The sequence below is a fragment of the Sinohyriopsis cumingii genome, chromosome 19 (genome assembly GCF_028554795.1).
Source record: "Sinohyriopsis cumingii isolate HCF-2022 chromosome 19, ASM2855479v2, whole genome shotgun sequence".
Lineage (NCBI taxonomy): Eukaryota > Metazoa > Mollusca > Bivalvia > Unionida > Unionidae > Sinohyriopsis > Sinohyriopsis cumingii.
This window is the reverse complement of record NC_142979.1, coordinates 14,281,170-14,298,849: the sequence shown is the minus strand read 5'-3', so window position 1 is coordinate 14,298,849 and position 17,680 is coordinate 14,281,170. Positions and strand designations below refer to the sequence as shown.

Below are 17,680 nucleotides of genomic sequence, written 5' to 3'. Positions count from 1 at the left end.
GCAACTGCAACATCAAACATTTTTGGGAAAATTTAATACAGATAAATATTTAAACAGCAAATCTTTCTGACATTCAATAATGAAATAAACATTTTTCACCAGTCCATGACACAAACATCTGTGCATCATGCATTAGTTGCTCATGTTCTTTTTTAACTACAAGTACTCAGTTAAAATGTTATGTTTTTCTAAGTTTAAAGATTAATTTAGCTTCCTTTCTTGATTAACATTCTGTACTATCTTGCAATCATGCAAAGAAGCATCTAAATAATCTACATTTTTCTACATCTAAAAACATCTCAAAATAATACATTCAGTGACTGAAAACAAGCGAACAATTTAAAATATTAAACACCAGGAAAACCACATTACCATGATGACAATGATTTAATAAATAACATTTGTTACAAGTTGTTGTTGTGGGTCCTTTTTCAGCACATTATAAGCTCTAAATGGCAGGATGGAGGAAGAAGACAGGAAATCCTGAGAGGAAGTAACTAACAAGCTTACTCACATACCCAAGTTGGTCAACCCCAAGCCTCAAACCAATGCAGATCTAGGTGATATGACTGATGAGAGTGCCTCAGACTACATGGCCACATCTTGAAAATTTAATTTTATAACTCCCCTGTGGATAAGACTAAAACCTAAAAAAATCTGGCCAGGTACTGGCCTATGAACTAATTCAAGATGGTACAGTGCAATAAAAAAAAAAAAAATAATAATAATAATAGCAAACTATATTGCACCTGAATATCAGAATTTCCAAAGTAGTGCATTATAAAAAAAATGCTATTAACCACTCAAATAAATAGATGCAAGTTTTAGTATATCCACAATGGAACTATTGAACAAATTCTTCAAAAACTAAAGACTTTCACTTTAACTTTCTTTTAGTAATGGGTGACTTTCTAATATCTTTACAATTAAGAATTTTTATCAAATGGCATGAAATTTAGTTTTAAACAAATGTTGTTTGCTCTATGAGCATCAGAGAGCTAATAGTGAAACCTGATCTAACAATTTTTAGCAATTGGATCATACATGCAACCAGCCAAAGCCATTTCCAATTACAAGTATGCTATTTCTCAAGTTTCTGAATGTGGTTTTTGACCATCTATCTCATCTCATCACTGTAGATATACATCTGTGTCTGTGAACATAAGTACATAAAATAAGTCTTTCAAAGGATGTCTAATTATGAAGGAAAAAAAAAAAAAACGATTTTTGCAAGAAAATGTGCTAAAAATACGATATCCTCTTTTGGGTTATCATAAGAGAGCACATATTTTCCTATTCCTTTAGAAAATGTATGTAATTACTCTTTCTACCCATACCTCTAGAGTTTCAACCCTTTCCATAAAATTGTCATAGCGTGCAAAGACAAGCACTGGAGCAAAGTCCCACTCTCTTGAGGAAGAGTCTGGATTGAAGTATTTCTTGAGCTTGCCTTTATGTTCCTCATATGTTGCTTTGAAGGCTTTCAGGACTTTGTTAGCCTTTTTAACCTTATGAATGGTTTCTTCAATCTCACCTTTAAAAATTTCCCCTGGTTCAAGATAATTGGTTGCCTGAAAACAAAGGGAAAAAAACATACATAACAAAATATTAAATTCATTCTCAATCTATGCAAGGGTCCCAACTAATAAGCAAAATGTAGTTTCAGCAGTGGTGGTGGGAAACAAATTTTAAGTACGCAACCCATTGCTACTGGATAGCTTTTACCTTTTTTATGTCTATTCAATGTGAACACATTCTCCAAAAGGGTGGAGAATTGTCAATAAAACATGTCCCATATGTGCACCTCTAATGTGCAAGTGCCGAGTAATCTTTTTCACAGGCATACTTAAGTATGCCCAGTCATCAATCTAGATGGAAGAAGGTTATACAACAATAATGACAGGTAGGTACTGCACAATTTTAATAGCAGCAGTGACATATAGGTTGGGGGGGGGGGGAGAACTAATTTTAATTATGCAATACTTGCCCATTATTTATTGTTTTGCATTCTTTTTCATGATGAACAAAAAATGCACTGTCCATTCAATGTGCATACATTCTCCCTTAGAGTGAAAAATTGTCAGTATGATGCAATTGCTCCTGCAACTCGCCTTGTGCTTGGTATATTATATACATAGTTCCCATGCTTTTCTCTAGTTAAATTTTCAGGTCATTTCCTGGGTTTTTCCAGGAAGATATTAATTTTTTCAAGGTTTACATGTGATCACTACTGAATGGAATTAAAGAAAATTTTAGATTGTAAAACATGCATTTTCTAAATCTAAAGATGTTTCTCTTTCAAGACTCTCCAAAACATCTAAACCTGATAAGATGATCATATACAAAACCCCTAAATGTATCACAAGAAAAAAGTTTGATTATATTCCTATAAATTGGCATGTAAAGTCATTTCAATGTACAGAATAAAAATTCTAACATTATTTTGCTAACCTGCATTATTTTGCCAAGTTGGAACAACATAATGAACATAAATTAGTTTTGTTTCCTTTCAAACCTTTAATTCTAAAGAATTTTATATATATATATATATATATATATATATATATATATATATATATATATATATATATATATATATATAAATATGCATCTTAAAGAAAGTAAACATTTCCTATTACAGTATATAAAAAAACAATAAACACAATTAAAATCTTGTCTTGTAATGAAAATAGTTTAACCCTAAATTTATCTGTGCCAATTAAATCCCAAACATAACTTTTCAAACAACCTAATCTCCATAAGACAATCTGGTTAAAAATATATCATTTAAAAAAAAACTGAAATGGGCTGATTTAAATTTTAATACTTGTGTATATGCAAGGACTGAATTTTCTGTAAAATCAACTTGTCTTCTTATAATTCATTAAACCAGTCCTCAAGCCTGTATTGATACAGGTGCTTGAATCGTTTTTTAATATATAATACAAGGGACTATAATTTGTCATATCAGCTCAAGATTCAACAATTTTTAGACTGCAAATTTGGCTTAAAACGAATAGCAGTCCGTTTCTAATCCAGGTTTCCTCCGAATATTCCCACCCAATTCTTCACATTTGGACATTTAGGTTGGGGTGTGGGATAACTGCAATTGCATATAAAAAAATTGGAATTTGCTGCCACCATGCATAGCGACATATGGTAGTCGCTTACCAGTGGGCCTAGAAATTTAAACTTAGGTTAAACCTGCATGAAATCAATAGGAATATGATTTAATTTCTCAGAAATGGCAAGTATTATAAACGTTATGTCTTTAATCCGCTGATAGATTAGACAAAACTACGGCATAGATGAAACCTAAGCCTGTACTTGCCATCTGCATTACTAGTCACATGACTTCACAAATGTCAAACAATGACATTGGAAGTCCAATAGTCACGTGATATCAACGACTCCTTTTTAATGTTGTTGTACAGAAATTCAATTATATTAAATGACGTCTGATACTTTTTGTAATAACCAGCAATTTAGCCAGTCTGATTTATCAAGCAGAGAGCACATGTCAACGTGGTACTCATGTGATACAACAAAACTCCAGAAATTGTTCTCTGAATATATAAATATGGAGAATTATTTGTTCATTCGTTCTTGTATTTTTATTACAACTAGCATACGACTTGCATTTAATATTTTTTTTCTCTACAACATTAGAAAATGTGGGTTGTTAGATTTGTGTACTCATATGACTAGCAATGCAAATAACGAGCACCAGGTAACATTTCTTCGACAATGTAGTTTTATCATGTCTTTCAGCAGATTAAAGACATAACGATTTTAATAATCACAATTTCTGAGAAAATAAGTAATTTTCATATCGATTTCATGTATTAATCACTCGATCTAACAACATTTAAGTTTGCTTGGCCATCCGGTAAGTGGCTACACTTTGCCACGACCATGTTGGCCTCTTGTGATGCTAGACTGGTTTTCATACCTTCTATGTAACAAAAGATATGGATATTGAGCTGAGTTTGAAAATAGAAGTCTACTAGACGAATCTAATCCACTAAGCATTTGGAGTGACTCAGCATATATGTTTATTGCAAGCACCCAAATGATCCATACTGCAGCCTCCAAATAATCTGCTTAGAACTCAATAAATTTAACTCACGATCTGTTTCATTATGACTCAATTACGTGATTGTTTCAGGCATCAAGTGGTGGCGAAATATGTGCAGACCTGCCAACCCTGACGAGTCCGTCTCAGTAAGGCAGTTGATTTTTTTTTCTGTAAGATTGACCACTTTTCAGTAAGGTGTAACAAAATATCAATAACTACTATCATAAACCTGGAAAACGTAATTAGAAGTCCGATGCAAAGACGATAAACATTACGTTCAACTGAAAAGTTTGTAAAGTACACGTGGACTTTATTTACCACTAGTACAGTTGCACAAACTTTAGTTCTGAACCATATGCAACTCAATGACTTGCTGCTCTCAACTTGACATAATTCTTGGAAATTCTTTTTCCATTTTGCATGACGACGGCAATCATATCTCCCAACACGAGACATACTCAAACTGGCACATGATGTCTAATAAACATAATTGTGTCCTTTCCAGCTTTTATTCACAAGAATTTGAATACTCCTTTTTATTCTTCTGTGTTAATTTTTAACACTTTTTAGGAAGCTTTTTTTCCCCTTTTGTCTTAAACATGCACTGTTTTCTGGGCACCATTTTAAATTTTTTATAATCAACAGTTAGATTATGCAGACACTTTGCATGAACAATTAGTTTAAAATGTCTGGGGTGCTGCTGTAAAATTAGTCTGGTTCCCTGACTTATTTCACTAATCCTAATATGAAACCCGGATCAATATCAAACAAAGATGAACCGATTATCGGGAGTTTTTGGCAACTAACACTTTTCTGTAGTTTTTGCTTGTATGCCGTAAGTCTGAATTTTAATGGCAATTATTGTAAGACTTAAGGCAAAATCGTAAGAGTTGGCAGGTCTGTATGTGGTCTGGAGAAATGCCAATATTCCATAACATGGACCTCTCCATCAGTGATGAGTGCTTTCCATTTTCTGTTTTTTTTTTAATCAGTGTAACAGAGCATTGGCCAACCCTCCTTACTCACAAATTCAGCTAAACATCAGCTATGGATAAGTTACTACTGCATTAAAAATGTTCGGGGGGGGGGGGGGGGGGTAAAACTTATTTTAATCATGCAGTACTTACTCATAGCTATTGTCAAATGCCCTCCTCCCACCCTGTTCTGATGTCCTGTGCCAGTTTTGCACATAACATACCAAGGACAATGCGAGTTGCACGAGGAATTGCATCATTCTGACAATTCTTCACTCTAAGGGAGGATGAAAGCACATAAAAAACAGATGGTGCATTTTGGGGGGGCACGAAAACAAAAGCTAAACAATAAGATAAGGTAGCTATTGCTGCTATTAAATTACTCATCACTACTGAAGAACTGAATATGTTGGGTGTCTGGGCAGACAAACGTGTTAACTGATAAAAAAAAGAAAAAAAATTGAATACACTCACCATTTGAGGGTGAGATCCACTTACAGAAAGTTGGTGTTCCTCTGGGCCACATGTTATGCCACAATTAAAGTTCCCAGTGAAAAACTGCTTGCATGTCATTGTGCTAAAACTGGACATCGAAGGAGAAGAAGGTAGTACGGGATCACTAACTGCTGCCTTCACGATGTTCTCCAAGAAACAATAAAACAGTCACTGTCAAATGACAATTCATGAATCTCGCTGCATACGTTTGCACATATCCATGTGAACACAAACACTGTCTTGTGTCTGAGGTTCTGAAAGGAAGCCTCACTCAATGATTCATAGAGGGTTTTGATTAAAGACCATAAAACCCAAGATAGAGTCTGGTTGGTGCATTCATTACAACCAGAGGGTATAAATTCTCCAAGCTCACTGGACAGGGGGCAAATCATCAACAGTCTAGATATAAAAGCTGCTTTTCTAGCTTTGCAAGGGTGCATTGAGAGAGCATGTGGCTCATATGTCATAGTATATCTCCACGTTAAGAGAAGGGGCATGTAAGCCTTCTTGATTATCAGCAGAAAACATGGCATATGAGCCACTTACTGTCACTGCGCCCTTGCAAAGCTAGAAATCAGCTTTTATTTCTAGATTGTTTGATGATTTGTCCCAAGTCTGATCAGCCTGGAGAATTTATACCCTCCAGCTTTAATGAACTCACCAACCAGAACCTGATACATTTTCAAACAGATAGGACTTGGTGGCCCCCCCAACAGAAATCAGTCCAGATTCATCCACTAGTGCAATTGAGAGGAATATGAGCTGATAGAGAATCTGTGTGGTTCCCATCTTGTGAAAGAAGAAACTGTAAATGGTGCATATGGAAATGTCCAAAGGAAAACCTGAAGCCAGGAAGCCTTGCTCACAAAAGAAAGGATCCACCCAATGTCCATGATGCTGGACCAAGCCTCGAAAAAAAGAGAAGGCTTAGACAAGCACCCATGGGGACATTCTGAAGAGAAATGCACAATGAGAGGGTGCAAGTTCCTGGGGCTGTAACCCCACCTCAGGGGCCCCAAGTGGCCGAGTGGTCTAAAACACTTTCTGTTATGGAGCATTGCCATCTCACCTCTGTCTGCGTGGGTTCAAGTCTAGCATTCAGCCAATGTGGGTATGTGAGAAAGTTTGCCAGTAGCTTTTCGTGGGTCGGTGGTTCTTCTAGGGGTTTTCCCGGGATCTTCCTCCACCATTAATACTGGCTGCCATGCATAGCCTGTCGTGTGCAGAAAAATGGCATTAAACCCCACAACAACAACAACAACAACTACAACAACAACCCCACCTCAACCCACCAATTGGGAAAGAAAGTTGGGTTAGAGAACTTCCTCCTAGTGGCTTTTAGGAAATTTCCATGCTTTAAAATGTGGTGATGAGGAGAAGGTCCATTTGGCATTGTGCTTTGTGCCATGAATGTCATGAATGCATCTTTTTGAAAATTTTACTACATGGCCCTTGATGGTTCACATTAGTATGCTTCCTGGCCGAATGTAATGGGTCAGGAGTGGGATTGAAGGATTGATCTTAATCATCCTTCAAATTTTGTGAAGCTATGGTAAAGGCAAGTTCTCCTAAAGGGACATTGCTTCCAAAGGAACAACCCTTAGATGGTCTTTTCTTTGGTTAATTAAGACATTTGAGGATGCCAGTGAAATGTCACTGCAGATGTGCACAAGTTCGCAGAGTTACATTATTTGTCTCCCCATCTGGATAAGCCTCATGGGGTAGGAAAATAATGTAACACCTTGACTGGGATTTCCATGTCTTGGAGCAAACTCACCAACACAGATTCTATTAATCTCCAATACCTTTACATTTGTTGAGTGGAATGGTAAATGTAAAAAAACTAAACAATGACTATGCCCATGAAGACTGGACCACAAAGTGGTATATGACACTTTCAAGTCACAATGTACAAGTATATCAACCCTTAATCTCAAAAAACTTTAAAGTTATGTAGCAGACTGGAGAATGTAACAGAGGAATAGGTGAGCCAAACTGGTGTTGATCATCTTTCTTCAGAACAGCAGGGGTAAAAAAGTAAATGCAAATTAATTTAAACAATGTCTCCAGTTATGATTTTGCAAATTCTCAGTGCACAAAGTTTTATTAAATTCAAACTAGCAGTCTTGCAAAAATCACTTTGGGCTAGATAACAAGATTTCTTTATGCATGGCTACGATAACTCAATTAAATGACAATTTTTTTTATAGAAGCGCTTTTAATTCTGACAGTGTTTTAGTTTTATTATTAAAATATTTGAACCATATTTAATGCAGAATGCCCCCATTCATGTTTTCTAATTATACATTATTAACAATCAACAAAGCTCACTATCTGATAACTGAATTTCCTTGCCAGAATAAAATATCACTTACATGTATTTCTTTTAATGTAACCCATTTGGAAGTAGAAAATAACAGAATTAAATGCTGTTTATTGTATGCATACAATATCTTTTAGATGTCTTTTCTACTCACCATATTAAATCAATATGCAGGATAAGATCAGTAAGATGGAGATAAAAACAGAATAAGCATAATGTTGTTAAGCACTAGAATCAGCGAAAAGAATAAGAATGAAATAATGCATGAAAATCGGATTTAATGCTTATTTACATTGATCCTTCATTCGGGTCAACTGAAACAGAATAAGCTAATGTCTTTATGCACTAGAATTAGTGAAAAAGAATTGAATGTCTGGATCAACAACCATAATAAAGCATCAAGTGACTTTTCAAACACAGCAACCAGAAGCTTCTAATGACTATCAAATTATTAAAAGCATTTGCCAAGGTTGTAAAATCTTAGACACGCAACTTTTGGTATTTAGTAGCAGTGTCTCTGCTGTTACATGCAATTCTAATGCAGGCAACATTGGCATTGTCCTCCTGATGTGCCAGTAATAAGCATAAATAATTAAGTTCCATCTTAATTGAAAAAAGGTCTACAGCACATAAATGGGGAGGGGGCTATTTACAGGTACTATTTTCTCATAAAAACTGCTCAGCCCCACCCCATCCACTTACAAATTACAATCATCCATTATGAAAATGTCTGAGAGGGAAATCCCCTCCACTTGAAATACGTCAAGTAAATCAATGTCATATCTTACAGAGTTGATAATCATGTTGCAGATTTCTTGTAGGATGACAATAATGCGGCCTGGTGTGTTGTAGTAGTCTGAGTTGGCCCAAATTAGACAAATAGTATGCATCACTGGTGCCAGAAGAGGAATGCTCTCAACAAAATCAGTTTGCTCAAAATCATCAAAATGAGGTCGCAGTGGTTTCAGAAACATGTTGATGTCTTGGGCCTCCTTCAAAGCTACAAAAAAGATCATTAAAAAAATTATAAAGCGTGATCTTGAACAATAATGCATTTTTCTTTGTCCTGAAAATGGCATATTAGTATTTCTGTCCTTAACATCTGACCTTATTCAGAGTTATATTTTACTCAATAGTATACCACTATGCTTTCTTACAACAATCTTTGCAGTATGCATATGCTAGAAACTGTGGCAAAGTCCTAAAATTGAAATTGTCAATTCAGGATGTTTAAATTTGTATTCTTGGTAAAATTGCTGACATGTTGTTTTGAGATTTTATTCAAATTATTTAATATGAACATTAGATTTTCGATCGTTATATTGTAGTGACAGTCGTATTTTAGTCTGTTGCTCACAGGTTTATATGACATTCACTTAGAAGTGAGAGTGCGTCTGCTGTGAGTATAAAAACTGCAAGCATCCTGTTTTCCAGCAGATCAGTGCCAGACTGAGCTGAATCTGCATAGATGAAATGGAAATTGAAGTAGTTTCTTGGAAACAAATCAAAAAGGGATAATTTAAACAGTTTTTAGTGCATGCTGATAGTATCTGAATAAGTTGTAAAGAAAGTTGAAAAAGAAAAGTCTAAGAGAAATTTATTGTGTAATTAAGGAACTGTTATGGTACAAGTAAATGGATTTGTAAGAAATGAAAAATTAAACAGTCACAAAGATAAAGAACTGTAGATAAGCAGAAATTTTTATTGGTTACTACTAAGAAATATGTAAAGGAGAAATATGCAAATTCCTTTGTATCGGTATTGTAAAATTTGTAAAACTACATGAAAAGAGTAGTTTGTCTTGCATCGTGAGGGTGAAGCACAGGGAATAAGCTCTGTTTCACCATTTTAAAATCCAAATGAATCTTAACTTGTTCATTAGATTTTGTGAGTAAATTGAACCAGTAAAGGGAACTGTCTCTTCTGGTGATCTGATCGAATAATTATATACCAAATATGCCCCAAAATATTCCTTCCATTTCATAAATTAAATAGAAATTTGAGACATCCTTGCTTTGCTTGTCTACCCCATAGTTAATGAAATCATGTAATATTAGTCCCTCTTAATTTACACACATCAACCAGATAGTAGTAGTTCCCCCAGTTTATTCATCAATTCCTCTTTCACGTCTTCCATTCATCCATCTTGACCTAACAAATATTGAATGGTAGAATGTTACACATCAATAAAAATATCAAGCTACTCGAAGATACAAGTACTAATTGGAGAAAAATTACATCCTTACCTCATAGATCACTGAGAGAACAAACCATAACAAATAAAAATCTATAAATTTCCACAGCTTAGGTAATTTACAACAATATATAATAACCAAAAGTCAATGCAACCTTGAACTTTGAAGATAAAACTTTCTAAAAAAATTTAAAACCTTACAAAGAAAAAAACAAGAGTTTAAGATATCTTACATTGTGATGCCGTCTCCTGGCCTTTACTGATAAACCCATTTTTTTAAAGTTAAACAACAACCCATCAATGCATAAGTCACATACAAAACCTAGCAAACCAATCTCTGTGGCCATTTTACTGCTTGGAAACTTGAAATGCAAACAGATAGAAAAAATTCTGCCAATTGCTTTAAAGAAGTTAAATAAAAGCCAGTGTTGATAGACACTATAGTTCAAGTCACAAGGGTCATGAAGACATTCAACACTGATTATTTCAATAATGGGTGTCATTTATTAGAATTTGATTCTACATACCTTTAAGTGGCAAGTATTCACTTCATTTGGATTCGTATACATCCATATTCCTTTGGAAGGTCATTATTTAGATGGCCTGATAAGTGCATAAGGCAAAATCAATGTTAAAGTACATAGACATTTTTGGACAAAATGAACCAAAAGGTGTGATCCAGAACAATCCAGATTGAATGTCATGCGCCGTGATGTCACAATGAAAGTTACGCATATTGATAAACAAATTCATAATATCCTTGACTGGGACAATTCCACTCGATGCGCTCTTATGTTGACCCAAGCTGAGTACATGGCCACCATTGTAAAAGTCCATAACAATAGACCATTTTCATCTGAAGTTTCTCGGTGAGAGTAAAGGTGCAGAGCATTCAATAATCTTGATTTAATCGACTTTAACTTTAAAAAATGACCACCTTTTTACAACTAATTTTCTGCCAATTGAATATTTTGAAATGTAGAAACTACTATGTTGTTAAAGGAGACAGTCTAACATAAATATCTGCTTTCCATCATGTCCAATATCCCTGATATTAAATGAGGCAGTCAAACAATGCCCTTATATTGAATGGGTTGTTTTTAATATCTACTACACCATGGTACAGTTAAAAGTAAATGAAAATAAAATCTGCATCAGATATTGCATAAAGAAAACCTGTAGAAATAAAAAAAAACTTGGAATGCCTAAAAACAACCTCACACGTTCAACCTTTTCTGAGGACACTGTCCAATATTCAAAGTAAAAGTGATTGACAGAAATTAAAATATCTCGCTTATCATCCTATATCATGAGCATTTAGAATACTTCTGGCTTTTGTAGAGGGTTTATGTGTCAACCAACTGCAACAATAAAAGTCTTGATGAAATCAGTGCAACTCAAACAGAAAAACCAGCAGACATAAACAGATACTACTTCTGGAACTTTTGCGCACTACATAGTTCTACAAAATATTCGTTAGAGTTGTTTTTGTTGTGGGTTTAATGCCCTTTTTCACCACATGAAAGGCTACACATGGCAGCTAGTTTAACGGTGGAGGAAGAACCTAGTAAAACTCCAGGAAGAACAAACAACATTTTGGAAGCTACGTCAAGCTTTCTCATGTACCCATGTTGGCCAATCCCGAGATGCAAACCCACTCGGACAGAGGTGAGATGTCAGCAATTAGTAAAGGCAAGAACCTTAGACCATGGGGGGGGGGGGGGGCATTTTCTGTAGTATCACTGGTTTATAGTAAAGATACAGACAAAAACATGCTTCAACTAGCCTAACAAAATCTTCAAAAACACTTGATTCAAGTTATTGCCACCAACCTGTATGCATGAATATACATATGTATTATGTATGAACATAAATGCAGATTGGTTTTGTTGCTGCCTACAGCAATACCCATGATGTATGGTTTTTAGCATTGCAAATTTTGAAATAATGACTTCAGGCCAATTGCAGAAGCACACAGAAAGTACTGGCATTTATCTCAATTGCAACTAGGACCAAACTGAACCAATATGGACATTTTCAAACACCAAACTTGCTTATTAGGAATGAATTTTCATCTAACATATTTGATGGCCAAGATCTTTTTTTATGTGATCACTAAGTGCAAATCTGGAGGGTTTTGCTTCATTTGGCAAACAACATATTGATAAAACAAAATAAAATTAAATGATTGGCATAATGATCTAATCAAGTTTTTATAATCATATCATTATATGTTTTTTATCTTATAGGTGTTGTCTAATGTTGTAAAGTGCTTAGAGCTTCTAAAGATTAAGCACTATACAAAGTCCTCCTTATTATCTACTTATGACCATGAGAAAGTATACAATGTACAGCTCCATGTCTCTCAGTTTTTATGTTAATTTGCTAAATAGATGTAAGATGGACATACAGAAAATATGCTTTCTTCTGAAATTGCATTGGGGGAATAATAGATTGCATGTATTAATGTTTAGTGTTGACTTGGCTTATTTCCCCACCCACCCCTCTAAAATGGCATTCCCAACTGATATGGCAATATCATAGGTCTTCGTTGGAGGAGTTAGCACTCAGAAACATCACATTTTTTTTAAATTAAAGATGCAGTTCCATCAAAATTTAGTGCTGAAAATTAGAAACTTCAGCATTATTTATTAAAGTCTGGAACATCAGACTATAATTTTTTTTAACTGTTCAATCATGAACATTTACAATTCCATACTTCAAGGCCTTAATACCGGGATGCTCATAAGCTGCTGCAAGAAGCACAATGCTTAACATCAATTAAAACTTGCTTATTCATTCTGGAGACCTGAAGAAGAAAATCGGTTTTCCACCTGTTTGCTATGGAAGTCCGCATCTGCAAATTTGTACACAAAAGGCCTTAATACCAGGATCTCTTGAGCCACTGTAAAAAGCACCATTTATTAGCAAGTTCAACTTTAAAGCATGCCTACTGATACTGGTAAAGTAAAGAATGGGTTTTCCACCTGGCTGCTAAAGAAGTAACATATCTGCTAAGAGAATCTACCCAGAGCACAATTGGGTAGTGCATCTCCTAAGGAACATTCATAAAAGTTTTATTAAAATCAACCCAGCAGTTTTTGAGGAAAAGTAAAAATTAAAATGCTGGTGGACAGACAACAAATGAGAAGAATACCTTAAACTCACATAGCCTTTGGTTGCTTTGCTGTGTAAATGGGAAAGGCACATTTATGAAATGCATCTACAGGAAAGTCTTTCATGTTCTGATGCACCATTTTAAACAAATCACACAAATCATTGACCTCAATACTTTAGTAAACTCCAGAGAAGAAACAAAAAAAAAAAACATATTAACATAACTGAATACTGATTACCTTCAACTACATCCCTGAAAATGTGCTTGAAGGCAGAGAAGTAGCTGCTCTTGGTCCGTTCCAACAGCTCTGCCATTTTCTTTATCTTGGTATTTTTGAGCTATTCAAAAGATTAAGAACAATCTGTAATACAATACAGTATTTGAGGAACACACTTTAAATTTACAAATTTTGCTTAATAAATAGCTCTTATAAGGCATATTTAACAACACTAAAAATAACTTGGAGAGAAACCTTCAAAATGTTGCTATTTTCACAAAGCTCACACAAAACAAAAAAGATTCTGAGTTATTCATTATCCTATTTCTAAGTAATATTACATCAAAAGTACCAAAGTATATTAGTACAACCACATCCCTTAAAACTTGGTAACCAAGTGTAGAGTTTATTCATCAGTTTATACTAAATATATAATAAAGAAACAACTCAGAAAATACTCTGTATTACTTTGGAACTGTTACATATTCAGATACACCAACTCTCCTGACTAACATTTAGTGAAAACAGGTATAAAAGTTAGTGAAGTTTGAAAATAATTACTGAAAAATACCATAACACTAGCTCCATCCACTTTGATGGTCGTAAAGTATTATATGAAAATCCCAAAATAAAACTTTGAAAAACATTATTTACAATATATACATGTGTAAATATAATTGCAGTACAAATTAATCATGTACACAAACTTCACTTCTTCTTCTTATGGCTGTCATAATATGATGTCATGACAGACTTGAACTTTCTCAAATGGTCTATACTAAATTTGTTTTCTCCAACATTGGTTTTATTATTGCAGCACTTTTGGTTCTTCCACAAGAAAATTTGGAGGAGATTTTATGAGTCCAAGAACATTTGTTGGAACAAATGTTTAGCACTCAAAGCAAGGTTATGTTCAACCACAAAACTCACAAACAATGCTTCAGCAATAGGAAGCTTGAGGGTCTTTAGTCAATGGCTTCAAGTATTCCAAAGCTGGAATTTTTGCTGTTAAAACAGCCTATTAATTTTAAACAAAAATACTAAATTGTGATTGACTGGCAAGTCATGTGTCATCAATCAACCGACCTATACCTTCAGCAATTCCACCTTGTACTAATATTAGTACCCTTGTTTAATGGACAGGTTATTAACATAAACCTATGTGCATCAATAGAGCAGCCTAGTGTAATTCATACCTGGTGCTTCTTCAGCCTACTATTAAAAAATGTGAACACATTCCATATGTATACAGAAGAAATTAAATAGTATTCTTATTTAATACCAAAACTGCTGCATATCATTGTAGAAATACATGTAAAATACGGTTTACCTTCTTTATCTGGTATTTTCTTTTCGATCGTCAGCCATATTAGTTCAACTAATAACTATTCCCTTTTGCAGCCTTGTTTTTTTTTTGTGTGTTTGCAATATAAGGACATTGGCTGCCTCATTTGGAAATGTAAACAGATTGTAGCAAATATGGCATAAATTGAATAACATTGTAGAATATCCAATACAGGGCACAGCAAGCATTATGCCTTATTTGAAAAGAAAATTACAATAAGAATCTCGTGATATCTGTCATGGTGGATGGAATATGGTTAGTGTAAACATATCAATACAATTTACCTGATACAGGCTTCATAACTTTATTAGCCAAACTTCCAGAAAAACGTAACTCTATTTAGGTACACCACTCCCTCGATAACTCGCGAAACCACTTATAATGCAGTGTCAGGCATGGATTCCATTTTTTAAACCAGAAAATACCCCAAAAATTGATCCCTGATTGTTGAACTTGAAGAAAATCACGATCAAAGTTGGCACGGAAACTTTGATGTATCGCTCGTTTTATCGTTGAAAATGGAAGTTACGACCTTGAAATTTTAATCAACACTATGAAATATCAAATTTAAAAATAGCTCCTACAATTTTTTACATTTTCTTTCCAAACAACATTCCTAGTACACCGCAATTAACGATATGTAAGGAAATTTTGATCAATGAAAATGTCATTTACGCCAAGTGGAGGCAGTACTTTAATAAATACAAATTAAATTTTCAAAAAATTTACCGATTTAAATGTGTGTTCTAGTTCTATCTTTTAGTTCCTTTTAAGTATAATCATCATAAATGCAATGTGCCCTCTTGAAATTAAACATGAAATGGGTCAATCTACCGTAACAGCTATGTCCACGAGCATTTCTCTGAGAACCTAATCAAGTGCTGAACGTGTTTTGATAACTGACTTGTGGAAGTATTTGTTATATTGTTGAACTGAATTAAAAGCTGGCCTCCTTCATATTATCACATTAATTATGTCTTTTGAATCAAATAAAGAAGGTGGAATAAAAGAGAAGTTAAAAGGAACAAAAATCCAACAAACTTAAAATCTAGTGGAATGGGTCATATGTCGGGTGAACTCACTTCATTTGATCAATAGAACACTTATAAATGTTATTATGCATGTTACATAAACTACCTTAAATTAACCGACTCTTTCATAACTGTGATTAAATATAACAAGGCAGCCAAGCGAAATAACATTTTCAAAATGCCCAACATATCAAAGGTCATTCCAACTGGTTTCAACAACCATCACATGTATGCGAAAAAATCTGTCCACTACATCACTGCTTTTTGTTTTCTTGATGAGTCTGGTTCCCATAGTGGTGTTTAATATTATCCTGCCAAATCGGGAGTCCCAAGAGCAGAGAACCAGACTAACTGTTGATATGCCGGCAAACAAGATTCCTTTTTTTTAAAAACACGCGACATTTATTTCGTGTGACAATCATCTACGTCGAAACTCATTTTTTGTATTGTTAAATTAGTACAATATTGATGTTGTGATTTCACTGGAAGTAATAATAAAACTTATCATCCTTGAGGATAAATCTAAGTGTCAATTCAAGAATTCTCTGAAACTCGCTTGCCAACAATGGAACGTATCTGTGAAATCAAGCTCTTTATTTTACGAAGGATTCATTTCACTTGGCTGCCTTGTTATATTTAATCACAGTTATGAAAGAGTCGGTTAATTTAAGGTAGTTTATGTAACATACATAATAACATTTATAAGTGTTCTATTGATCAAATGAAGTGAGTTCACCCGACATATGACCCATTCCAATGTGTTTGAGGCTACATCTTAGCTATGATTCCATGCAATTTTGGCCTTGGTTTCAGGTACAAAATAGTCAATGGTACTTCTAACAACAATTACCCATATAATCTCATCTTCATCAAATTCTTCGCAAAAGCTATTTTCATTATTCATTAATTGTTTGCTTAAAGAATTTACATTTGCTATGCATATGCACCATTTTCTTTTTTAATTCCAGTTGGAACCTAAATTTCTTCACAACTATTGTAAACTTCTCCAATAAATATAGATTAAAATATGCTGCAGGGCAAAGTGTACCAACTGGATATAGTTCTACTAATAATTTGGCATGGAGCTGTGAATTGGTATCAAGTGTTGTGAAATTCCCGCCAAAATCATGATCCAAATAAAACACGGATGAACCAATTATCTTGATTTTTAGGCAACAATCTTTTTTTCGTAGTTCTTGCTACTATGCTGTAACTACGTATCTTAAGGGTAATCTTCGTAAGACTTACGGCAAAATCAAAAGAGCTGGCAGGTCTGTAGCTGATTGACCATTAAACCTTTCTTAGTTAAGTCAGCAACTATCACTGTCCAATTTTTGCATGTTATCCTTTGTTGAAATAAACATACAAACTTGGGTCTCAAAACTTTAACAAAAGTATGTAAATAGCAATTTGTGCTTTAACAGAATCCATGATCTGGATATTTTAACTGCCTCTTGTACACTATTTCGTCATAAAATTAGTTTGAAACTGTAAGTGAACCAGTAACAGGGAAATAATGGTGGACATGGCTATACCTGGGAAGTACCAAATTACTAGTCTGTCTTCGTAAATCATCAGGCAAAGCATTAGATCACGGTGAAATGGTAGGCACTATTATGGTTGATTTTCGTAAAGCTTTTGATCTTGTAGACCATGAAATTTGGCTTGAAGAAATAAAAATCTATCAATGCAGTGAAAACTTTCTAAACTGGTTTACCTCTTACTTAACCAACAGAGTGCAAAAAGTATCTTTAAATGATCAACTTTCTGAAAGAAAAAATATTAATTGTGGAGTACCAAAGGGCTCTATCCTTGGACCTTTGTTATTCATTCTATTTATCAATGATTTACCTCTTAAGACTGTAACTTCAATTTCTTCCACTGACCTCTGTGCAGATGATACTA

At 34.3% G+C, this 17,680-nt stretch overlaps 1 protein-coding gene across 1 annotated transcript in view; it reads right to left on the bottom strand.

The window, feature by feature from the left end:
* The window catches only part of LOC149775161 (dynein beta chain, ciliary-like), a 315,340-nt gene that overhangs the window by 264,719 nt on the left and 32,941 nt on the right, over window positions 1-17,680 (bottom strand). Inside the window, exons 4-6 of the mRNA XM_089944132.1 lie at window positions 13,421-13,520; window positions 8,659-8,870; window positions 1,338-1,571 (exon numbers count right to left, since the gene is read on the bottom strand). Of these exons, the coding sequence (XP_089800258.1) occupies window positions 1,338-1,571; window positions 8,659-8,870; window positions 13,421-13,520 (546 nt within the window). The remainder of the gene's footprint in view (window positions 1-1,337; window positions 1,572-8,658; window positions 8,871-13,420; window positions 13,521-17,680) is intronic.